General features: G+C 32.3%; 1 protein-coding gene across 2 annotated transcripts in view; it reads left to right on the top strand.

Annotated features, from left to right (window-relative positions):
• The first annotated feature begins 2,352 nt into the window (after positions 1-2,352).
• The window catches only part of LOC110722427 (nicastrin-like), a 28,174-nt gene continuing 3,273 nt past the window's right edge, over positions 2,353-27,253 (top strand). Inside the window, exons 1-13 of one of the 2 annotated variants that reach the window (XM_021901695.1) lie at positions 2,353-2,646; positions 3,844-3,957; positions 4,240-4,354; positions 5,566-5,645; positions 5,737-5,813; positions 6,537-6,614; positions 10,192-10,263; positions 10,434-10,507; positions 20,346-20,478; positions 20,587-20,658; positions 21,739-21,858; positions 24,436-24,507; positions 25,924-26,064. In XM_021901695.1, the coding sequence (XP_021757387.1) occupies positions 2,541-2,646; positions 3,844-3,957; positions 4,240-4,354; positions 5,566-5,645; positions 5,737-5,813; positions 6,537-6,614; positions 10,192-10,263; positions 10,434-10,507; positions 20,346-20,478; positions 20,587-20,658; positions 21,739-21,858; positions 24,436-24,507; positions 25,924-26,064 (1,254 nt within the window). In that variant the 5' untranslated portion in view covers positions 2,353-2,540. Of the gene's footprint in view, positions 2,647-3,843; positions 3,958-4,013; positions 4,136-4,239; positions 4,355-5,565; positions 5,646-5,736; positions 5,814-6,536; positions 6,615-10,191; positions 10,264-10,433; positions 10,508-20,345; positions 20,479-20,586; positions 20,659-21,738; positions 21,859-24,435; positions 24,508-25,923; positions 26,065-27,253 lie in introns of those variants that run through there. The other variant, XM_021901697.1, reaches the window with a different exon arrangement.

Consider the following 27,253-nt stretch of genomic DNA (forward strand, 5'->3'; position numbering starts at 1 on the left):
AAATCCCTAAAACAAGTAGTAATTGCCATTTTTGTAGGTTTACTAAGCTAATTACCTCTCTTTCTCTCTCTAATAATGAGGGATTTTTCTTGTTCTTCTGATTCGGAGTTCTTCCCTAATTAGTAGAAGTTTTTTGAAATTCACCCAATTTTGCAAAACCATCACACTAATTGTCAGCTAGGGTGTATCGAGCAAAAGGGATGCGAAATTAAGTAATTCCATCCCCCAGTCTATACTATCAATTAAATAGTTATGAAATTAAACCAAACCCTAGATTGTCAAATTGATATTCCATGATTATAAAAGAAAAAAAAACCTAAAGATCATACCTCAGCTTCAATGAAAAACTTGGAATATGGCTTCAATAGAGAAGATACTACCCTAATATTCTAGAAGTTTCTATTTTTAGGTTTAGGGTCTCTACAGATCGAGACTGGAAAAAATGGAGGGAGGAGAGCTGATCGAGTGGAGAGTGAAGAGAGAGAAAATGAAGTGAGAAAGGAGATGGCAGAAAGAGAAAAAGGAGAGATGGAGTGAGAGTGACAAAGACCGGTTCAAAGGAGAGAGAAAACAAATGGAAGAAATGAATGGTGGAGCATGAAAAGGGGAAAAGGCAAGAATGGAGAAAATTCATGTTGATCAGGCTGATTGACAACTTGTGTAAATTAGGGGTCAATTTTGTCTTTTCAGTCATAATAGTAAGGGTACTATTGTCAGCATAGAAAAAACTTGGCAAACGTTGGGCTAATGCTAATCTAACACCAAAACCAGAACTCAGACATAGCTTTCCAAGTTTTCCCTAATTCGAAACCCTAATCTAAAACTAGAAACCACTTCTTCCTCCACAGTACCACCGCCTATGGCAGTTCAAAATGCCGCCACAAATGAAAGGCTTTCCCTAAAGGGTTGATATGGCTCTAATTTACACTCTTTTCTAGTAGGGTGTCTTTTTGTTTCGCCGCGAAGCGACCATTGTTGAGGAAGAAGAGGAGGACTATGGGAAGAAGAGGAGGACGACGGGAAGAAGAGGACGAAGAGGAAGCTTTTGTAGGTTTGATCGGCGGAAGGCGGATAAATGGTGGTGGTGGAGATGATGGTGGTGACCAGATGGTTGCTATGGTGTTGCTACCGATGGAAGATTGGAGAAGATGGTAAAAAAAAACCCAGACGTTAGTACTTAGTAGTAACACCGTAATGTCTTAAAACCCCATCAACAATATAAAATTAATATATCTGGCAAGGGGGCCCACATAAGCAACTAATTGACAATATTTCGTCAATCAGGCTGATTGCCTGGGTTGCCCTCGGCAAGAATGAGTGTTGAAGATTGAAGTCAATCAACAAGGGAAATAAGAAAAAGAAAAAAAAGAAGCAAGGGCATAATTGTCACTACACTGTAGAATTGGAACAGTAACACAACTTATGGCTTTTGAAAGGGTAGAGATGGAGTATCAATTTTTTTAGTTGTATTTTTTATAATTTTTATTATATATTTTTTTAATTATGAATAGTTATTATTTTTTTTAACAACTATTTTTCTTGAAAATAAGTATTTATATAAAGGGCATTTTTGGAAAGGGAAAATTCCCAACCAAAAAAGGGAGTTCCCTTTAAAGATTAACATAGATTTTGTTGATACTTTTATGATGATGATTGTTACATTGATCATATGTTGCTTGATTATTCAATGATTTATTGCTATTGCTTGATCACGCCCCTTTCTGCAGGTTTAAAGGGAATTTGTACTTGAAATCTCGCCTAATAAGATAATTAATGGTTGAATTTAGGCTAATGTGATTCTAATTCAAGTGATCGCTAATAATAGATTTGATTGTGCATTAATAATCAATCAACGTAAATTAAACAGATTTAGGATTAATTTAATATAAGTATGTTGATCGAAAAACGCACATGAATATCATAAGAATTAAGTAGAGGCCTATTTAGAGAGGGTTTGACTTCTCTTAGGTCAAATTCGTACCATCATCTCCGAACATCCAGTCATGGTTCCGGACCATTATGGAGTTAGCGATCTCCGTGATCGTGAATGGGGTGTAACCTTCACACCCATGAACGGTTTACAAGTTCCTAAAACTTATTTGCGACTCTTTTATCTCTAACTTCTTTTCCTTGGAGCGCCGCCATATCTAAAAATATGACCCACAAGCGAGAGTTGAAAAATTCCATACACCTAATAAAGTTTTGAAATGACTAATTCAATTCAATAGTTTATATTTATTTTTCATTAAATTAATAAAATTTGTTGACTTAATTACTATAATGCCACTAGTGAGTTGAGGTTTTTTTTTTTTTTTTTTTTTTTTTTTTTTTTTCAGCAGTGCCTAAAAAGCCATCGTTGTCTTCAACCCCAGTTTCATCGATTATTATTTTCTCAGCAATTTTTGTTGATACTCGAAAAAACCCCTAATTTTTCAGCATTTCTGATCATCAGCAACATTTCAACATTCAATTTTCTACAGGATAAATTGACTTCACTGATTTGAAAGAACAAATGCAAATTACAACGGTGTAAGGATTGGATGCTGCTGTTATCTTTGACGAATTCAAATCCTTCAATGGCGTCATACTACAAGTATTCGTGTCTGCTCATATGTTTTCTAGCTCAGTTTTCCGTTTCTTTCTCAGGTGAGTGTGTTGCTGAATTTGCTTGATTAATTACGAATTTTATTCATACTTGTTTTTGGTAGTTGTTGATAAATTTATTGATTGATTGATTGTAATAATTTTGATTCAATTTTAGGTCTATTTTACTTGCTAATTTGATTGTAATCTGAATAAGAATTTTACGCATTTTAATGAACCAAAGTTTAGGCATAATGATTGAAATGTGCAGCAGATAACGTTAATTTTTTGTATATATAAAATCGAAAACAAAAGGTAAACTTGGAACACAAATCTCGTTTGCAATTTATGGAGTAAGACACTTCGGCCGAAAATTGCTATCAATTCTCACCAAGTAGCTGCTGTACGAATTTGAAATTGATAGATAAACGATATTTGGAGATAGGTGCAGCAAGCCTTAAACAACCAAAAGACCGAGTTTCACTTTAGAGAAGAAAAAGCTGCTTCTGCTGTTTGACTCTTCTCGTGATTAGCTTTTTTGCACGGGGCGTAATTGACATATAACAATCTAACATGCTGCTTTCTTTGATTCCCACGCTAATGTGTACATGGTTGCTTGAATTAGAGCAAAAACGTTCAGTCCAATCACCATTTAAATGTGCAAAGCTAGCCACTATTTGAATAATCTAATTATGTAAGCTTCTTGCTTGTGCATCTCCTACTTCAGTCCGTGCTTTTATAACAATGGAGGCGGGTAGGGAGAAAGAGCTGAAAATGAAATGACAAATTAGTTTTGTACTTTGGTGGCGTCTATGAGCTGGGAAGTGGCCTTAAAATTGCTGTATGTTGAGTTTGGTTATGACATATGATAGCATTGGTGAGACTATGCAAGCAAGTTGTAAGGATAAGAAAGCTTAACTGATTCTGTGGATATGCAAAGAAGCAGGCTAATTCCTACCAAGGTATATGAGACATACGCGTGGTATGTACTTAAAACTTTGAATTGAGGGAAACAGAGTAGAGACCATAAACAAATGGTAAAATATCTGTTTATATTGGGAATGATCTGTTAATTTTTATCTAGGACATAGTATTGTATATGTTTTTTTAACTTGGTTCCAAGTAGGTTTTGTTTTCCGCAATTAGTTTATTTCCTCTTCTATTGCTTACTTATTAATTTTGTTAATGAAAAAGGATTGTAAATAAGCTGTTATGCTCTTACTAACTTTTGGGACTATAATTGCATTTAAACAACTTCAGGACAGAGCAACTCATTAGATTCCGTTCCTGATCTTGAGAGGTCAATGTATAAAGTGATTGATGGATTTCCTTGTGTGAGACTTCTGAATCTTTCGGGGGAGATTGGCTGTGCTAGTAAGTTTTCTTTGTCTGAATGATAGTTCCATTGAATTTCCATCTGGCTTATTGTCCCAACTTTTTAGAACGGTTGAGACTGATTAATGGAATTTTCCTTTTCTCGAAAATTACTCACCCACCCCAATGAAAAGGAAAAATAAAGGAAATAAGACCAAGAAGATGGAAATAAGAAAAAGTAAGGGAAAAAAAAATTCAAATTCCTTCTACCCCAGTTGTTTACATTACTGGAATACTAAATTTCATTTGTCTTATAAAATGTGTTTTAACTTATGTTTCTAGATCCTGGACGGGATAAAGTTGTTGCTCCTGTTGTGAGGTATCGTGATGGTGTTGTGATACATCAGTTGTCTACCATCCTACTCTCAGTGGATGCAGTTCAAAGTTTCTTTAACCGGTATATGCTCATCTTCTGTAGCTTGCTGTTAAATTTCCCTTTTGTGCTTTGTCGATTTTTAACCTCTATAATTTTCCCGAATTAAGATCTCTCTTTCTCTCCCCTCTCTTGTACATAATTGAGCTCAATTGATTAGAACAAGGCTGAGTTGTGACAACTACGGTTTTTATTTATTTATTTATTATATTTGACTTAGGAACAAGCTTGCAAATTGTGGCTTAGATTTATGTTACCACAATTTGTATAACTCATTTTCATCAAATTTATTAGACTATTGTATTTAGAGTGTAGTTGAATATAACTGTATTACCTCGATTTGGTTCATGAGACAACCAGACAATTGATGAAGACAAAATAACTTCAATTTGATAAAGTGAATCAAACACTTCCTAAGTGTGTCCATATTGATACCTGAATGCATAACCCTCCTCTAGACTGCCAAATGGCTACTCCCTTACTTTGCTATAGCTTTGGAGGCTGTGCTGTTCTTTTCTGTCAAAATTGGCTACTTTCAAATACATTATCGTATGTTTTTTAATGTCAATTTTCATTTTCAAAATGAACCGTCAATTGTATGTATTTCTCAATTCTGTTTCTTCACAACATTCTCATTAACACAATTGCCTTAAAAGCATATATTTTGAGCTTAATCTTCATCATGATGCGTAAAATCTAAAAGCTTTTGGCTGGACTATTATGACTTCCTTTGGAAATTTGTCAATATGTCTGGGGTTTTTAGAATAATCTGGTACCTTCTAACTTGGTCTCCCTTGACCAGCATTCTTAAAATAAAAAATAAAAAAACCTTGACCTTTGCAAACCTTTGAAAAAAGTTATTTCTTACTTATTGTGAATGCGTCCATGTAACTTCCTTTCATGGTTATAATGTGTTTGTGTTTGACCTCTTAAAAGAACAAAGGCAAGTATTTTGACCCCCCCCCCCTCCCCCCCGAGCTATACGATATAATCTATTATCATTAATCCAGGATTTGGGAATTTTTTTCAATGATGCATGATGCTGTGGGCTATTGCACTTTATTTTGGTCTGTTTCATATGTACTTCTTCGATATTGATAGCTTTTAGCTGATGAAATACCCATGCTACTTTTTGGCTTTTGTCTTATTATTGAATCTGTATTAACCCACAAAGGAAATCTGGTAACTCATAATTTGCTGACATTTGTATCACTTTGTGTGTTTCGTGCTCTTAGAGTAGCTACAGATGCTGATTTTGGAAGGAACATCGGTGGTGTATTAGTTGAGGCAGAATCCAATAAAGAGAAGTTGAAAGGTATGCATTGCCATGATTTTCAGGAAACTGGCAGTTTGAGAAGTTTAATGTTTTTTGTTTGGTAGATTACAAGCAATTTTGATTCTTGCAGGATTTTCTCCTGATGAAAAATTTCCTCAGTCCAAATTTTCTCCCTACAAGAATCTCACTTATGAATGGAATCCTAATGTATGGTGTATTCTATCATCTTATAGTTTTCTATTTCATTTGATGTTGCAGAATTATTTGAAACCCTTAACACATAGAATGCCTTTTATATAAAGAACATTGACAAAAGAACCTAAAAGCTAGCAAAAAGGGCATTACAGTGTATAGAAGTCAGCAGTGAGGTTGGAATATATACAATCTATCTTGGTTGGTATGGAGTATAGTATGCTGTAATACTATGCATGTATCGTGGATGTATTAAAAGATAATAATTAATTAGAAGGGTGCTCCCTTGGCCAAGATTCCTTCACCCATGTATCACTGGATGGTCATTGAAAAAGCAAAGATACAAGAATTAAACAGGGTTACTTAAATAAGGACATTTTTGCAATTTATTTTAAAAATGATGCAGAGTTTACTTGAAACAACATGCGTAGATGACTAGAGAAAATCAGATAACTTTGGTGGCATTTGACCAGAAATCAGGGGAAGTGGCTATTCACTGACAATTTTTTTATGGGTGATTTGTTTTCAGAATTATATTTCTAATAAAAAATAAACTCAAATTAATATTTTTTCCTTTATGTTCAAAATATTTTATAGGAATGTATGTATAGACTTGTAGCCAATTTGCCAATGTTGATGTAGGCACAATCATTGGTACCAAAAGGTCATGCTTATTGTCATTTCTCATTTATCTTTTTTGTCCGCGAAAGTTACTCTATTACTATTTGTTTTTATCAGGGATCAGGCATCATGTGGCACCACTACAATTTCCCTGTATTTTTGCTATCTGAGAACAATACGTCAATCTTGAAGGAGGTAATTTTCTTACCTATACTTTTTCATCTGACATATAGTGATAATACTATTATTATGAAACTTCTATTTTCTAATTGGAAGTTCTACTTTGATATTGTGACACAAATGTACATGGTGTAGCTAATCTTTTATATTTGACGTACGAGTGCACTTTTGCAAGTATACAACTTATGAATGTTTGTGTAAAAAAGGGTTGCCAAAAATGGAATAAAGTAAAAGTGATTCAAGCTTTTTACAACACCCACAGTAAAATATTATGACAAAACTGGAAAGACTGAGGGAATGATTGAAACTATTTATTATACTCATGGTGGTAGAATGGTAATTATAGAATAGCATAACGACAGACTCACACAAAACTTTTCCATAGATAAGACTAAGAGATCAATCAAAACCTTACAATTTGTTCCACTTTGAAATCCGAGAGATCATAGAAAGAAGGATGAAGGGAAGAAACATAATCAGCTGCTTCTTTATGGCTGTGAAGTATAACTTTTTCTATTTAAATTTTCAACTCTTTAGCTGCTAGTAGATTTCTTCCTAACGTGCTTGTAAATGATCTTGCATTGCTTCATGAACGATGGCCAGCGATTCTTTCCCATCCTTGTTAGAGAGAAGCCTCTGCTCCTTCCACACAAGAGATGGAGAAGAAGCAAACAAATTTGAGTCTTGGCCTTGCAGCTTTTACTTAAAAGTTCCAACTATAGTCCCCTTAACAGTGTTTAAAAAGCGCACCTAGGGGGTAAGTGCTTACTTGGTCTGGTGAGGTGTTTGTGGTTAGACGCAGGTGGAGCGCACTAAAAGCACACCCGAGGTGTACACAAGAGGTGCATCTGAAGTGAACTTCAGCCAAAAATTTTAAATTATTCATATAGTGTGCCTCCCTTCAAAGAGGCGCACCTAATCGCAGCTAAACCCCTCTTTGCTTCAATGCTCCTTGAGGTTTTTTATTTATTTATTTTTTTTTCATACATTGCCCCGTAGTTTACATTTGTTGAGTGAATGGAGTCAAAGTAGTATTAGAACCTTGTTAGAGGCTATGGATCATCATGTGCTCTTAGAATTTGATAACTATTAGGAAATGCTTCATAGACCACCAAAGCTTGTGATTTACTCTACAAAATAGGAAAATTTGAATACTTCAGTGTCTAGTGCTTGGTAGTTATAATATTTTGATAACCTTGAGAATTCGACAAAACATAAGTGGAATGCCTTAGATCAACCTTCATACTACTGGTTACACAATTTGTCGGACTAGAACACGATTCATGCTAATTTAAATTCAAATTGCTTGATTATTCTCCACCCAAGAATACTCCTGTCGAAGGAGTGACCAAGTGGTGTGATAACAGGAAAATTTATAGAAAGTTACATAATTCTTAAAAAGATTAAGATATGAACTGCTACTCTGGAATAGTTATCCAAAGGTTTTGCTGTAAGAAGTTTGACCCTCATCATGACTATATAAAGAGAAGAGAGTTAATGTGGACTTCTCTATGGCCAAAGTATTCAGATCAAGGATGTGGCAATTGTGGTTTTGTACCTATTGCTGAGTCAGTTGCTTCAATCTCCATTACATGGGGGCTAGAGCTGTAAACAATGACGTGAAAAACTGACTTAACCCAAGCCAACTTGTACCTAAACAATAGGAGATATCAGTGATTTGTACTTGACCAAACCAAACCCGAAGTTAACCGGCAGCTGATTTGATAATCTATGATCTAAACCGAACCTGCACCTATTAAACATCTGAAACTGATTATAACCTGATACAATTTGCTATTGGATTGATTTGTGATGACTTGTAGATCGATTTTATCCCCACCCATTGTTAACCCAGCCTAAATTAACATAAAATTTCACGTCGACACGACCTATTCTTACCCAACCCAAAATAAGTGAAACAATATAAATATTGAGGTTAATTTAATTACATTAGTAAAGCATAGAAAAAATTGATTTAATATTATTAGTAGATTTGTTTGATAAATATACATTGCAAATTTTTGTTCAACAACATATTTAAACATTTTCTTCCGATAATATACCTCTCGCTTGCAAATGTATAAGTTTGATAACATGTTATTAATGCTTGGTCCAAACCGTCCAATTATGGAAATATAAGTGTAATTATATAATTTTGACTTGATTTGGCTTGCTATTATTCAACTTAACTAAAAAATGATTTGAATTGAAAGGTATCCAACTTTAACCTGAATTATCTGCCATAAACCCGCTGCAAACCCAGCTCGATACAACTTGAAACGAAAATTAAACCCGACACGAATTTTACTCAAATGAACCAGGCCTGCACTTTAGAAGACAAAAGACAAAACATGACCTTCAGGTCATATTGACTTGAATTCCCGAATTAACAGGTCTAATTGGGGGGGGGGGGGGGGAGTGGCGTTGCCGCATTGGTAATCACATGTCACTGCTGGGCAGGTGAACCGAGGCATTGTAAGGATTTTGATCTCCATTCTATAGTTTTTTTAGGGATACCTCTTTAATAAGTGTTTATAGTTGATGAGAGCTGGTAAGCGTTTGAGCTAGACACAAATCTGTTTCATTGGAGGAGGTATTTGGGTAACAATGAAGCTGAAATTATAAGAGTTTCAGATGTATCTCTCCATCAACAAAAAGGGGCACTTTTTGCCTTTTCTCTTTTCATACAAACCAATTTCTAGACTCCTGATGTCTAGGTAAGATTTTTTTTTTTTTTTTTTTTTTTTTTTTTTTTTTTTTTTTTTTTTTTCCCCCTAACAAAATAAAATGCAAGGAAATGAAAGTGTCTTAAAATTGATTCATAAGAATGTATAAAGCAATATAGGTTTTGCATCCTTTGAATCTCTTCAAAGCTTATTTTAATGTCCCCACATTCATAAAGGAAGAGTTTCCTCCAATGAGTGTGACCTTGAGGGGTATAATTTCCATAACAAATTAGAGGATATGATGTGATTGTTAAGGACTCACTAACATTCACATTTGTCTCATCAAAATAACCTTTTTCATCCCACGGGCTAAACTCAGTAGGTTGTTAGACAGTTTGGATTGTGTCAATCCCTTTCCGCCCCTCTCTTGTATGGAAGAGGTTGTTTTTTATAAGATGGATATATACGATACAAATTTATTTCTCTTTTAGACTTGTACAATGTTGAAATCTTTTCCCTTCATAATATTGATTTTTAACAACACTATAAGCTCTTGGCCTTTCATAAACCAGCCAGGTAAAGCTCCTAGAAGGTAAATAAGAATGTCTGTGCATGTGTTTGTGTATGCATATGCATATGTGTGTTTTCCATTTTGCAAGTGAAAATTCCCTTAAACTAAGTTTAAACTAAATGATTAGTTGAAAAAAAAAGAACTCCTAAAGTATGTTTGGCTATTTTTACTTTTTTATTCTTTTGATTATTCATCCTTTCTATTATATGTCATACATGTGAGTGATATGACAATTGAAATGAATTGCAGTAAGAAAAAGGGTTTAAATAGCCGTTTAGCCACTTTTGCTGTTTTCCTTTATGCGTTAGTGTCCTTGCTATTTGTATTGTTAGTGATTTCTATTTGATTTATGCAGGTTGCTACTAAGAATGAAAAGAATAATAGGTCATACAGTCAGGATGTTGCTGAGTTTGATCTTGTTATGCAGGTGAACCTCGTTGTTATTCTTAGTTTTGTTGCATATAATCCCTTATACCACATTCATTTTCTACAATTTTTAAGAATAAAAACTTAGTCGATATTAGCATTCAAACTTTAGCTATTCAATAACATTCTGTTACTTTTTTTTTTTTTTTTTTTGTTTTGTTTTTGGTTTAGACAACAAAGTCTGATACTCGTGATTCGGAGTCTTGTTTGAAAGCAGGCACGTGCCTCCCCTTAGGTGGATATAGGTGAGAACTCTTTTCCATTGTCAATCTACGCAAGAAGATGTGAGTTATGCTCCTATTAATATAATCAATTATAATGGTTATTTTGCATGTCAGCTGAAGTTTTACTAATATAATGTGTTTATGGTGGTGGGGCTAATTATTGGAAAATTATCCCTCTAAACCTCTCCATTGTGTGATGTCACCAAATTTTTTCCATTTCCAAAATAATTTAGTATAAAAGTCCCAATTGCCCTTTGCACACAAAAATTGTGGAGTTTGGCTGATCATATACGATTTAGAAAAGGTGTCTAGTTTAATGTTTCTTAATAGAGGTGAGAGAAAGTGAAGACCCATCACTTGAGAAAGTATCACATGGGAGAGGGAAATAAAAAAAATAAATAAATAAACAATTGAAACCAATATTTACATGCACTGAGACTTTCATGTTGGAAAAAACTTTTCGGTCAAATGATATGCTTCCTCTGTTTCAAAAAATAACAACACTTTAACCAAAAAAATCGCATTTTTTTGGGCAAAGTGTGCAATTTATATGAAACGAAGGTTGTATTTATTTGAGGGCGATGAAAGAATAAACTTCCTCTATTATTCATTTGTTGCAACACTTGTCATATCATGTTTGACGATGTGTAATTTGATATTAAAAATTTGAAATTATGAAAATATAAATAGAGATGATACTAAAAAGACCCCACATTACTATATTTTCCTTTAAAAAATAAATAATTAAAGAGAGTCAAAGTGGGTTGCGTGAATATTGCAAAAGTCAAACAATTGCAACTTAATAAAAATAGAGGAAGAATTTGTCGGAGGTAGGGTTTGGGATAGTCCACAATAATTAAATGAAATGAGACTTTCATTTAAGAAAACAAGCTGAGAGGCGCACCGCGCACGCAATGCGTGCACGATTCTTTTTGCCTTCGATTTATTTGACAATGTTTGTACTCGTATAAAAATGTGTGTACTTTTTTTTTGTTTGAGATAAAGTTAATTTATTACTTAACATGCATAAATGATATTGTTCCATTACTTTTTTTTTTTTTTTTTTTTTTTTTTTTTTTTTACTCATACATTAACTTTCTCTCGACCCATAACTCACTATATAGCAGGAAAAAATAATTATCTCACTGTCGACATGGCCACACTATATATATGAAAAAAAACTACCACTTTACCAATTCACTATAATAAAAAAAGATGCTTACCTTCTCATGTCATCCAATAATTACAATATTCATTGAACTGTTATAACTAAAATAATTAATTAGTTTTTTGTGTATGATACATTACAAATTACAATATCAACAAAAACTACATTAATTTGTTAAAAAAAACACCTACATCATTAACTTTATCCTAAGTAAAATCTATCACAATTATTGCAGCATATATTTGATGAACTTGATTTGTTACGAATTACAACGGTAAATTAAAGGTAAAAGGTACAATAGTTGATCTTCCTCCATCACAATTTCTTCCTTTCACGATAATAGAATATTATAGAACTTATTTGCTTCTTCTCAATGTCCAAATTGCCATTTTACCCTGTAACCTTTGTAGCAAACAACATTTATAGGCCTCATAAATTTTTTTTTGTCCTGTCCAAAAATACCAAATGAGTGAAGAAATTTAATATGGTAATAAGCCTTTATTAAAAAATATTGCAAAGATTACCAATGTACAATAGTAGATTTAGGCCTTGTTTAGTTCAACTTATTTTTACTTATTTCAGAAAAAATAAGTTCACATCAGAACATCGTTTTATGTGCGGTTTTTTATCGTTAAATATTCTTAATTTCGTAATGAAAACAATTGTGAAAATTACATATTAATAAACTATACATTATTACGAATCTAACAAGATCCCACTTGATATATTTTTTCCTTATAGATTATCGTACACTTAAGGTCAAAGTTTAAGTTTGGTTAAATCAGATAACCAGACCAGACGACCACACCAGATTAGATCAGATCAGACCAGATCAGTAAAAATAAGGTGAACCAAACAAGGCCTTACAGTTGCTGAAACCTTTAATTTTTTCTTTACTAACAACTAATTGACCATACTACTCGGTTTTTAAAATGAAAGGAAAAAAAACAAACAAAAACTTCAATTGATGATTGACAAAAGGAAGCTAAGTACTTCATTATTGACAATGAATGTTGTATGTGAAACTCAATACTCACCAAAATCTTCTATTATTAGACACACAAAATTCACCTTGCAATATCACATTATTTCTACAGCCTATTAAAAACAATAAAATACTTCTAAAAACATTATGAAATTAGGGCAATAAAAAAGAGAAAGAAAAAAAAAAAATAACCATATAGAGTTAACATTTAAATTATTTATGAGTGGCAGCATTATTCCCAATAGTAATGAGATATGGATTAAAATTACCTTTTATCTTATTAGAGTGATCAGCTTCAAATTTCAACAAATTTTCACTTTGGGAGTAATTCTATAAGGAAACATCGAAATAAATTAAGAAGTTTGAATAGAACAAATTGCCTTATGCACTTACAATAAGTTGGAAATTAAGTGCCAATTTTTTTCAACATTAAAAGGTAAATGTAGTAAGAAAATTTACTTAATATTTGGATAAATTACATGTAGCCATAGCCCATAATCAGTAATTGTTCTTTTACAATGAATTATTGATAAAAATTAAATAAAGAAACTTATCGGTTGTGGAAGCAAGACTGCAAGAGGGTTAGTCGCTTTGAAAGTGGAATTGACTACTACTTTACAATTGATAATAGTAGAATTAAATTATAAGGGTGATTTTTCCTATTTAAGGGGTTTTTAATGCTTATGTTAAAGTAACTACCTACCTAGATTCCCCTTCTTAAAAAAAAAAAAAAAAAAAAAAAAAGACTACCTAGATTCCCCTTAAAAATGTAACCACTAAAAAAATCAGTTTAAGATGATAAGGAGAAAAAAATAGGAGAGACTTGAGAAGAAAACTTAAGGAAATTAAAAAAAAAACTTTTATTTTACTATGAAAACCGTTTTAAAGTTATTTTACTTTCTATTATTTTTTTAATGTTAAAAGAGGATCGTAGTAGTGAAGAACTGTAGATTAGGGAATGGTATTGTTTGTAGTAGTGTATATATATATATATATATATATATATATATATATATATATATATATATATATATATATATATATATATATATATATATATATATATATATATATATTAGGGTCTAATGAGAAGTTCCTTAAAATGAGAAGGATTTTATGTGCATAATTTTTGTACTAATGTGCATATATTTTGAACTAAATGTGAAAAAAAAAAAAATTGACTCAAATTTGATGTGCATAATTTTTTAACAAATGTGCAAAATTTTCGTTTTTCCAAAAAATTATAAAATTTTAGCAGTTTGAAACACAATTATGCACATTCAATATAAAAAAAATGCACATATAGTATAAAATATATGCACATTTGTTCCTTCTCATCCTTCTCATTTTAAGATCTTTCTCATTGGATCCCAACCCTAAGGGTCAAATGAGAAGTTCCTTAAAATGAGAAGAATGAGAAGGATTTTATGTGCATAATTTTTATACCGAATGTGCAATTTTTTTGAACTAAATGTGCAAAAAAAAAAAAAAAAATTATTTCAAATATATCGTGCATAAAGTTTGAATATGATGTGCATTATTATTTCATTTTTCCAGAATATCATATATACCATGTCATTCTTAATCCAACACCATAAAAGAAGTACTAGTTTGGCAATGATATGTTCATTTTTTTTTTTCAACCATGCATATATAGTTGTTAAATATGCATAATGTTTACATAGAATATGCATAATATTTTAACAATATGTGCATACATTCTTATTGACTAGAAAAAGCATGAAAAACAAAGAGAATGTATTTTAATTTGAGTAGAACCTGCAAATTAGATATACAAACAGGCATAATTTTATTAATTTCATCAAACATGTCTACAACTACCTTTTTATTAATTTCATCAAACATGTCTACAGCTACCTAATTTGCGCTCAAATTAACTCTTGTATTTCCATATAACTGACTAAATTTGTGCAACCAAATGTTATAATCATCAATTTTCAACCGATTAAGCTGAAATTTATTGATAAAAAACAAAGACGTCATAACTTTTAGAGAGAGAAAAGAAGAAGAATGTCAGATAAAAGTGCACAAGGAGTGAAAATTTGATAACGAAATTGGTCAGGCTTAATTAAATAAAAGGTTGTTGAATTAGCGGGGGCAAGGAAATTGGCTTGATAAAATAGAAAAGTGCAAAACTTTGAGAACAAATTCGGTAATTTTGTTTTTTGAAACCAGAATTATCAGTAGTGGTTTGGTGAGGATGATGAACTAAAGTTACTTGTTTTTTTGTTTTTAATATAAGCCACTATATTGTTTTGTTTGAATGACTAAGATTCCTTCTCACCCTTCTCATCTTAAGGTCCTTTTCATTGGATCCCAACCCTATGTGTGTGTGTGTGTGTGTGTGTGTGTGTGTGTGTATATATATATATATATATGTATATACATATAAGGGTATTTTTGGAAAGGGAAAATTCCTAATCAAAAAAGGAGTTGCCTTTAAAGATTAAATAGATAAAATAAAAATTATCCTCCATTATTTTACATAATTAATTATGGAATATTTATGTATACGTTGTACATGTGTTGAAATCTAAAAAAAGCTGTATATATTTACATATTATGTTGATGATCAATAACTTATGAATTCTTTGTTTCAGTTAGCCTTTTTGTCATTTATTTCTTTGTGAAAATATTGTTGAAAGAGTATTAACATAGATTACATGAAAAAACTCCAAATTTGTATACAAACTATGTATTTACATATCACATAACGTTTAAACTAAAAGTTGTCTCATGTAACTTGTTTATATATATATACAAAGTGCTAAACTGTATAAGTAAAACTTTATGGAGCAACATCACCAACGAGTTGGCTTCGTGGTTGATTTTTAGTCATTTACGTCTCCTAAAAAAAAAAAAAAAATTGAATCAATATAGTGAATATAGCATATAATAGTTTAGTTACATTCAATTAAAATAAGTTATGAATGTGCTCACCTTTTAAGTAAATATGAGCATTCTTCCTCCCAATTAACAAATTTGACATAAATAACTTTATAGTGTGACGATAAAGAAGTTTGGGATGTAAGTGTAAAAACATATGAGTTATCATAATATGTATGCAACAACATCATCATCTCTTTCTCATTTACTAGTGTATAATATATTACATAAAATTGTTAGAAAAAGAAATTAATGAGATGGCAAGTCAAAATATGTTGTATAGATAAACTTGTTTATGAAGTCCTTCAATTGGGACACTGAAGAAGGAATTCAATTTGTTGGTTGAACAAAATCAAATGCAGCATTCCACTTTAGTCTTCAATAGTAGTCTTGAGTGATAAACTATTTACCGAAATAAATACATAACAATTATAAAAAGTGATTAAAAATAATTTGGTGAATTTACCCTTGAATGATTTCAGGATTATATTTGTGGCAATTTGAACATGTCCTTTGATCACTAAAATAATTCACTTTATAATTGCAAATAGAATTTGTGGCAATTTGAACATGTCCTTTGATCACCAAAATAATTCACTTTATAATTGCAAATAGAGCATGCATCATACCATGTGAGGCTTTTGACATTAATATCAACCAATATCCCAAGAACTCTTCCTGTAAATTATAATAAAAAAAATATATGGACTATTTATGAAGTATAACAATCCCAAAATAGTGTATGTATTGAAAGATGGTGAGATATTACTCTTGGCCTTGATGGAAACTTTGATATTGTAGTACGACGGGCATTTGACATTAAAAGTGTCCGATACAACGAAAGACCACATGTTTGTATCCACTCAGCTTTTGATTGAGCAAAGTTATCAACTTATCATTACAATACCTTTTTAAAAGTTAAGATTGCATTAGATATTTTAAGTAACAAACTGGTTGATTTTGTGATTCTAATTACCACAAAATCCTTTAATATATATATATGATGCTACCGAGCAAATTTTTGGTGTTGGTTGAAACTGTTAATTTAATATTTTTTATGTATATAAAAAAATTACTACTATGATAAAAATAAAAGAAAGCATTACAGTACTATTACTAACCATTTTTCTATTTCATGGGAAGTAGAATCATTGTGATTGATATAAAATCTTGTGTACCTTCCGGATGTCAAATGTAGTGTACCTAAAAGGTGAGTTTAGAATAACAAAATCAATATCTACATAAAATTAATCTTTTGTGGTAGCAAACTATGATATTATAATTCTATGTAATTAACTTTACCATTATAATTTTGATGTTTGGACACTACATGCAAGTAAAGTGAGATTTTGATCATAATCATCTATTGCTCTTTCACCAATTTCGCTGACAAAGCTATTCCATATTGTCAATCTTATAGAAAATCTACTTTGATTAACATCAAGTAATATATAAAAATAATGCAAATAATAGTGCGTCAATTCAAGTTTATATATTACCTTTGATCTAGCAAGATAATATCTTGTTTAATAGTACCTGTAATGTCATTCCGGTGAATTTCACTTGCATATATGATTAGTCCTACAACATCTAATTTCCAAAAAATATAAAATCATAAAAGGTAAAATAATAATTAAATTGTTACTGACGTTTTCCAAAAAAAATTAGTATTGTAATTAGGTTTTTTTCACCAAATACCCCCGAGGAATTCTTTTCACAATATACCAATGGAACTTTCCAAATACACCATATACCCCCGAGTTTAACAGAAATGCCCTAAATACCCAAATGACTAATGGAAGTATTGTGCCACGTGGCATCTGTTGATTGCCTGATTGGTTCTCGTTTCAAATTATTTAAATTTTAAAATAATTATTCAATAATTAGTGAACAATAAAAAATTATTAAAAAAACAACCCTTGCTCAGCTACCCTCCATGCCCCCCCACCGCCGCCTCCCCTGAAGCCAGCCCTAGTGCTGACGCTGACGCAAATCCTCCTTAACCCTTACGCCGGCGCCGGGCGCCAGCATACCTGACCCCATGAAATCTCCCTTCCCCTTCCCCTAAACCACCATCCTCGTAACCTTAAACCCCTCCCTCCCTCGAAGAAACCTCCCTCCCTACCCGCCGACTCCCCAAACGCCCCTCCCCCGTATCGGCGGACCCAATTCACCCCTCCCCCAACCATCTCCGCCCTAATTTTTGAATTTTTGATTTTTCTTAATAATTAATTAAATAGATTAAAAAACAGCCAATCAATAGATTAATTAAATAGATTAATTAACCCTTAATGACTAACAGAGTTGATGTCTGTTAGTCATTTGGGTATACAGGACATTTTTATTAAACTTGGGGATATATGGTGTATTTGGAAAGTTTCATGGGTATATTGTAAATAAGCGAATTGCTCGGGGGTGTTTGGTGAAAAACGTTGTAATTAAAAAATGTAAAATGAAAGGTGATATAGTAACCTATCATCACAATTCTTTCGATGTGTTTGAATGAGGTCACTCCGTGTAAAGACACCAAGTTGTAAAAGTATTTCGGAAATCTTCGATGTTGGTATCAACCAAGGATATTTCTATTTCCGTTATTACGAACTATTCGTAACCAATCTTCGGCTTGAATAACTTGTACCCTTTTAAAACAATTCACTATACCTTCTTGAAATTTGCCAATAAAATTCTGAATTGGTGATATACCCTTTTAACATCCTTTGTAAATATAATACCTTGAATTGGTTCTCGTTCTTCCTGTAATAAAAATATAGATAATAAATGAGTATGTAATTTATTGTGAAATAATATAACTTCATAAATCCTCACATAGCCACGCACTCATAACTTCTAATTTAAAAAATAAAAAATATAATAAGAATGCACTGTAAAGAAGTATAAAAAAATGTTCACATGCCGTAGCATCAAGAAGAACCATTTTCCAAATTTTTTTTATTATTATTGACATGTTGATTTTCATATAATCTAATTATCCTTGCCTTTACATTCCAAAATTTGGAGTACGGGTTCAAATACATGAAAGAAGCGTATGTAATTGATTTCCGGCAAATAAAAGAAGATGAAAATGAGTTGCTAGTATTTGAGCCTGGCAACGCGCGGGGGGGGGGGGGGCTGCCCTAGGCCCACAGAGGGGCCCAATTTTCTGCTTTTAAGTCCAATATTATACGTATAATTAACTTAGTGATGCTATTTTTATCATGCGTGATTGTGTAGCTTAGTGGTAATGATAGTTAATAAGGTTAATGTTTTTACTAAGTCAGCAATTCGAATACCATTAACTTCATTATGTTCTTTTTTTTTTTTTTTTTTTAATTTTTAATTTTTTATTTTTATGGGTGAAGGCAATACCTTTTTTTTTCTTTGAAGGAACTTCTTTTCATTTTACTTTAAAATTTTGAAACATAATTGCAGCCTAAACTACTTTGTTGTATTATGATGAACAATTTTAGTTTTTATTCGCAATTGATGATAATAAATCCCTTTCAATCTTTCTCCTTCTAAGAGCAAGTTTGGTAAGAGTATTTTTAGGGTTGGAAACGGATTCAATTAAACCATTACCGTTACCAAGTGTTTGGTTAGAAGGCTTGGGTAACAATTACCTTTACCTAAGGGTAATGGTTTCCACCCATTTGTTACCTCTCTAAAAGCTAAGGTAACAATTACCTTTACCCTCAAACTAAAATAAAGAGAGTTAAGTTTAAGTGAATCCTTTCTATTTTTAAACCAAACAAATGAAAAGGTAACGGTTAAATGATTCCTTTCCTTCTCCTTATTTGTTTTCTTTCTACTCCCATTCCAATATTCATACCAAACGCCCCCTACAAGTGTAAGTACTTACATGTTGGTCCCTGTCTTGAATTTTTGTGAAGGGTAAACAGGGGACTCCTAAGATTGACCACTTTGATTGCACCTTTGGAATTATAATATAAATACAATGATGTATTACGAGAAGTTATAACCATGAAGTGAATAAATAGCTGAATCATTAAATGTATTACAGAAAGTTACTTAAAAGAGATAAAATCTAATCTAAATCTAAGAAAGGCTGTTTAATTCGCATAAAGGTAAGGGGGAAGGAAAGGAATACAAACTGCAAAGCGTGAAATACTGGAAAGGCAATATGAAAAGGCTTTTTTATGGTTGGTGCTTCTTAATTAGAGGGGGTGCTGTTTTTTGTTTAGTACTTAGTAGTGACTGCTATAGCTGGTCTACGCCGATTTACTGATGCTTGAGTTCTATGGACGGTTTGGGTGTTTATAACTTGTTATAAAATTATAATTTATATTCTATAGGGAGGGTTAATGATGGTCACAAAATTTTAAAAGCGAATCTTTTGTTGTGTGATCTTCCTAAAAAGGGAATCTTATTTTCTATGGAGGGATTGGGAATCATGTAGAAGGGCATTGGGGTTTTAGAAAATCAAAATGGGGAGAGGGAGTAACAAAATTGTGCGTTCAAACAACCCTTTTGGGAAGTACGGATAATCAATCTCTTTCACTTCCCTTTTTGTCACTCAAAATCAAACGGCCCTAACACTATTATGATGTGATCTCGTGTAATCTTTTATCAGTTGAACTGGCGGATATTGAGTGCAATAGGCTTAAGGCATAGGGAATCTTTGTCAGGCCATCTGCTGTTAGCTTCTTGTTTTTCTTTTCACATATTTTTCAGCCGCCTTTTTATTTGCTTTACAAAAAGGATAATATGTTGTTTCTTCTGTTCTATAATATAAGTTTTTGTTTTGTTAATCTTACGTTGATGTTTGTTGATCTGAAGGGCAGTGTTTGGTCGTCTCTTCCTCCCATCATTCAGTCTTCCTTGGATGTAACCAAGCCTATTATATTGGCAATGGGAACTATGGATTCTGCTTCTTTTTTTCGTGACAAAGGCCTCGGTGCAGATTCACCTTTATCTGTAAGCTTTTGTTTGATGTTACTATGTTAGATATAGTGATAGTTTAGAGAATCTTCACAAGCATGGAATTCTTTCTTTTTTAAATAAATCTCTTTGAAATTTTTGTAGGGATTAGTTGCTCTGTTGGCAGCTGCTGATGCTCTTTCTCATTCTGATTATTTGAAGAGCTTTAAGAAGCAGGTGATTATAGTTTGCTTGTAATTAGGCACCACATATGGATTTTCATTGAGTTTTTCTTTGAAACTTATTGGCCACTTAATAATTTTTTCTCAAGGGCTGTGTCTTGGGACTCTGAAAGATCTCGTAGTGTAGCTGCAATAATATCTCAAATATCTTTAAATTTGTGCTGTGCCCAAACTATTTTGTCATGTTCTTTGGTACGTTGTTGGCTTTTAGATTTAATTTAAGGCTTGGTAATATCACTAATAAGCATGACTAAATAAATCTATGAAGTTGCACAGTAGTAATTGTAATAAGCTCATTGCCTATTGAATGATGATTGTTGGAGTGGCAAAATGCACTATGTTTGTATTTCATTATCTGAAGCGAGCTTTTTTGAATGCTGGAAAGATGGACAAGTCTTGGTTCTCTACTATGCAAATGAGTATGTTAGGATGTTAAAAATTGTTAGGCATGTTTTGCATGATATCATAATAAGTTAGAGAAGGAGAGATGGAATATAGGACTTGAGAATATAAGAGGTGAATTAAGATAAATTCATTTAAAAAGTGTCATAGTGAGTTTGCTACATTTGCTTACAATCAGAACAACTTAATTAGTAACATAGTTGAAGTAGTAATGCAAGTAATCACAACAACTTAATTAGTAACATTATCTGAGTAACATAGTCAAGTAGCAAATAAAAGTTGTTACTTCACAAAAAAATATAGAAACATGAGTCTTGTAAAAAAAATAAAATTTTTTTAAGTCGTATTAGCTCAATTTAATTAGGTGAGCTTTGACTAATTTTCCTTTATTATTTTTTACTTGAATAAATGGATTTCCTTCCCTGAATTCATATTACCCTTCCACGGATGGGGAGGAGGTCTACAAATTACTTTTTCACTTTTGCTGAGTGTTACTTAATTACTATAGCTACGCAAACCAAGGAAAAGTGTAAATGTTGATCATGCTTGTGCGTGCTTTTGTATGCTTTATCAAATAAATTGAGCAAAACTTAGGAAAACGGAAGAAGTAACACTCATATGAACACGTATCTGTTGATTTTCAGTATCTTATTTGCTTCTTACGTATTTGCAGCTTGTTTTCCTGGTTCTTACTGGAGAGACCTGGGGTTTCCTTGGTAGCCGAAGGTTCTTGCATGAACTTGACCTGCAATCTGATGCTGTTGCAGGTCTCAATGACACATTTATTGAAACGGTAATATATTGCACGTAACATAAATTTTCCTTACTATATTAAATACTTCTATCACTTTTAAAATGCAGTAAGTTATATTCCATCCCAAAGTGACTATCATACCACACTTAGACGTTTAGAACATATTTCTTGCAAAGTGATTAGACGCATGTGTTATGAAAACTTAACTTACTCTGAGAGTGTTTATAGGAAATTTAATTAACCAACTACACATGGATTAATATTGCTGCTGCACTCTCAATTAGTGGTAGTGTGTGTATATATATATATATATATTCTTTTTTTTTTTTTTTTTTTTTTTTTAAGAAAAAATAGAAAAAAGACATGATATAAGGACTTAAAAATTCCAAACGCTTTTAGTGATAAAAATAGGATAAAGTTTTCTTTTGTGTAAATGTCAATAGTCTTTGTGCGTATAGCAATTTAAACTTTTAATGGATTCTAACAATTCTTATCGTGATATAACTGTCCAAGACAGATTTTAGCATTTGCAGGGTGAGTTCAAACAAGTCGCAAATATGATTTAAATCTTTACCAAACAATTATAGATTTCCATACAGTTGTATGTTAGTGTAATGTGTTGGCACTTGGCAGAATATATTGGTCAAACTTTTAATATTGAAGTAATTGATAGTTTTCATTTAATTAACTAATATCAAATATATCTTAATGACTATGAAGAAGCTTCTTCCATATAGGATGAGTTAAGAAGTCAGATACATGTGGTACCTTATGATAAGTAATTCCATAGTGATCTAAATATCAACAATTATCTACTATTTCACATTGATTTAGAAGCTCAAACACCACATGATTTTGCAATGGTTAGACATACTTTAATACTAGAGGAGAGAAAAAACATATACCCCAATTCCATTTGAGGTACTAGCTATTAGTCACATGGTCTTTTACCTTTTCTTAGAATTCTTTTTTTCGACTTATTTACTAGTAATTAATTTATTTTCTTGTTAAAATAAAGTGCATCTCATCTACAAAAGGCATGCTTCTTTGCCTTGCGCCTAGGCCTCAATTACTTTTGTGCCTTTTAAAATCAAATTTGCACATATAATTTGTAGCTTATAAATTAAATGTTGATTTTAATATTGAATGACCAAGGAAGCTGATAATGTTAAATCGGTGGAAGGAATCTTGTCTAAATCCCTATTGGATGATGTTGGCAGTTGTGGTTTTGTGGTGCCAAAAGGTGTGGAGGAGAGATATAGGTGCTGATGGCAATGATAGAGGTTGTGAGTATGGACTATGGAGTTCTTTAACTTTATTTTTTATTTTTTTAAAAAAAAAAATTCATTGTTATTATCATAGTTACTGGTTTCAAGGGTGCAGATGGGTTTCATTCATTTTAAGCCTGCACATGATAAATGTAATTTGGTTGAACCAGTAACTTTAGGGTAATTTGGAATTGGAGAGTAGCTTTTTATCCTCACTCCCGCGCTTTGCTTTTCCCTCTACTAACTTTTGATTTAATATAGTGATGTGTACAACTAAATATTTAAGTGCCATGTATGCAAATCTTATCCATTTGGGAGTGTCATGTTTACGACATAAGTTTTTTTACAATGAAATGATGTGTTGGGATACACAGTATTCTGTATTGTTGCTATTTGGGCTGATAGCCATATCCCTGTTACTAGCAAGATTGGGTGGGATTTGCTCATTATAACTGTTTCTTTTGTTAGGGACTCATCTTTTATATTCTTCTTCTCTTTATGAAATTATGAATTTCTCTTGCTCTGTATGATGCCAAACAGAAGAAAAGATAAAACTGTGGACTGTGTGGTGTTGCTTGCACTTGTCTTGTGTGTTTCTTGTCAGTGTTTGAAAACACTTTGTTGCCAGTTACGGTGTTTCCTAATGTACCTCAGATCCTTTGTAGAGAGTAGATGTAGAGAAGAGAATATGGTCTTACATATTTCTGTTCCAATTCTTGAAGTTTTTTACTACAATGTCTTTTTTGTTAGCATTGTGTGAGATGTTTTCTGGATTCCTGATTGATGCGTTTGTAATCTCTTCTATTGAAACCTGTAATATACCTTCTTTTGGTTGAATGTCTTTTCCTACGAGAGGCCAAAAGTGTTCTAGTTTAGTTGAAGTGAATTTCAAAAGAAGAATGAACAACATGATCTCAGAAGTTCCTTTCGGAATTGGTGAACCACTTTCTGATGAGGAGACTAAGATTCTCTGACCTTGTGATTCCTTTATGCTTGAAGAAAAGTACTAGCTCTTCCCTTTTATTTATTTACTTATGAAAGAAAGTGAAAAATAACGCAGATGCTAACTATTTTAAATATGTTCTGAAATTATGTTAATTTTTTGTTTGTTTTTTATTTTGTTCTTTATTTATTTCTCTGTGCTTTTGGATCAAAATTTACCAATTATATGCAGGCTCATTTATTAATTAGTTGCTTCTGGAATTAAGTTTTTCCTACCCATTAGATAATGCTGCATATTGCAGAAGATGTTGTACAATCTACTTGTTGTTTCATTTTCTTGTACCTGAGCAAATTTTGTTCCGTTTATTGATAACCTTTGCTATTCATTCCTTTACATTTGGTTCAGGTTTTGGAGATTGGATCTGTTGGAAAGGGGTTTAATGGTGGGGTAAAGAACTTTTTTGTCCATTCATCCAGTGTAAGAACTCTTTTTTTTTTTTTTTTTTTTTTTTTTTTTTTTTTTTTTTAATTTAATTTAATTAATTTATTTATTATTTTTTTTTTATCATGATAAATTTTGGATCATCTTGCATATGAATCATCACAATACATATCCCCCTAGGCCCTAGCTCGTCTATATTTTAATAAGATTATCTGAATTTCTAGTAACCTAGCTTCCTTTGTGTATGATTTTAATGACTGGGAGGCTACTCTTCTTTCTATTTTTCTTTCGATTAGAAGAAACTTCCAGGCATGAGAATAGAGAATGGGTTGAACTAGATAATGTTAATAAGGACTGTTATTGATCAATCAGGTTTCAGACTTTTTAAAGGCCTGGACTCTAGGGTTATGTTGATCCTTTTATTGATTAATATCTTGTTCTTGTTGGGTATATAGGTGATCGACATGAATTGATTTCAGCTTATCTATCTCTAGGGACTTGGGAGTTAAAAATACAAATCTGACAAGATTGACTCATATCTGATTTAAAGAACCTGAAATAGACCCGAACATTACCTGGAAATCAGATGTGGTAATTGTATTTTAACCATTTAGAACTGAACTGACCATCCACTCAAGTTACTCTCACTATATATATACTTCTTAATAGCTTTTGCCTCCCTCCATTTCTAGAAGCTCTTACTTTCTGTACTCATTCATTTCATGAAGTTCTTCCTTCGTTTTTTATATTCCTTATTTGGTGAATAAATTTCCCTTTTTCTACCATTGTTATTTGTTGGGCGCACTTAAATCCTCATTCTCTTTCCTATCCAAAAAGCAGGTAAGGACCCACTTTCATAGACTCACTTCCCTTGGTTTTTGTTGCTATGACGACCAGGAAATTATGAAGCAATGGAAGGAATATAAGTTAATTTGGCCAAAATGAGAAAAAGTTATGCAGAAATTATGAATAGAAGAAAAGACGCATGAATAATGACCTTCCTAAAAAATTACTCACAAGTCATAGTATATCATGCAACAGTGCTGTTGCTACTGGACTACCGCTAGTCTGCTAATGCCAAGTTTCGACCATTTTTACTATGGATTATTGTTTGGTGGACTATGAAATTAAGACAGGAAAGGGGCATGTAGTGTGTAAAATTTATGCCTTATCCCACTGCCTGTCGCCCATATAACTTTAATCCTCATACTGCCCCTTTAATCCATCGGTCGTGCAAATTCTTGCTTACTTGGGGCAGGTGTGAGGCATTGTTGATTTATACTGTGTTGCTTTTAATTTTAAAGCCTTAAATTATTACTCTACATTTGGTATCCTGTTGTATGGATCTTACTGCGAATCACATGAGTTTTGCTTTTTGTTCCTGTTTCCGCTCACCTGCTAATCCAATACTCCAAAATGCTTGTTTATTGATGGTTTCCATCACTATTTTAGAGAACAAAGGTGGCAAATGAGATGTTTGAAGCATTGCAAAGTGCACAGGTTTCTCTGAAATCAGACAACATCAAAATCTCAGCCGCAAATATTTTGAATCCTGGAGTTCCTCCCTCTTCATTGATGTCATTTTTGAATAAGGTTAGAATTGTTGCACAAGTATGTATTTTAGCTAAGATGCATTTTCTAGCTGTTATATGTAACATGTATTTTAGTAGTATTGTGACCAAATGCCTCCACTTGGGGCACTTGTACAGGGAAGGTTTTTATTTTTTTTTATTTTTTTTTATTTTTTATTTTTTTTAAAAAAATAATTAACTCACTTTCCACTTTTAGTTGTTTCAGAATAGTTGACACACTTTCTTATATAGATATGACTTATCGTTATTAAATTATTTTTTTTACCTCACCTACCATGCCCTACTTACTTCCTCCACCCTCACATGTCCATTTTTCTTACAATATAAAATGAATCCAGTAACCTTACATTAAACAACTCGTTTTATAGCACTCACGCAATATTTTCTGAAATTAAGTGTCCAATAATGCGTGTCAATTATTCCGAAACGGAGGGAATATGCAAGAGGTTCATTTAACGGTATGAATTTGTATTGTAAAGAAAACATTTCCTTGAAAGATGTTTCAGGGAGCTATAATTCTAACTATTCTTACTACAATGCAAATTAAAACTGCTTCTCCTTAATGGTCTTTACATTAACTATTTGCACATGAATTAAGGCAAGTCGAGAGAGAACAAAAAAAGGTCGAGGAGTAACAAAAGTATTAATCTGGCCAATAAAAGACTGGGGACTCAACAATGTGGTGTAGTTGTGTGGTGCAACTGTGCAAGGGAGGTTACTGTGAAATATCATTACCAAAAGCTAGGAATTCACTTCGATATAACTAAGAATAGCCGAGATTAAATGTACATTAGAGAAAGAAGAAAACAAAATAGGATTGAATTGCTTAGTCAAAATAATTACAAAGTATAAAAAATAACCATCCTCATTCCAGAGGAGGATTTTCTCCCAAGCTATCAATTACCTACACATTTTCTTAATGCCTGTATCACTACTGTTCCTTATTTGTAGTGCTGATATTCTCTCAGCTCTAACAACCTTTGTGTTTATCCCCTATAATTTCCCCATATCTATCTTCTGCTACTAATCACATCCATGCCTTTACTTTTCTTTCTGGAGTGCATTAGCAGAGGGGTGTGTTCAGCTTGATGACTTGCAAAATGCTGCACTATCTTCCAACTATGTTGTTAATATATGGTAGCTATGGGTCTAGAACTGCCAATTTAATCCAGTTCTATGTTAGATCAATT

This window comes from Chenopodium quinoa, unplaced genomic scaffold (assembly GCF_001683475.1).
Source record: "Chenopodium quinoa cultivar QQ74 unplaced genomic scaffold, ASM168347v1, whole genome shotgun sequence".
In the NCBI taxonomy this organism is placed as follows: Eukaryota; Viridiplantae; Streptophyta; class Magnoliopsida; order Caryophyllales; family Amaranthaceae; genus Chenopodium; species Chenopodium quinoa.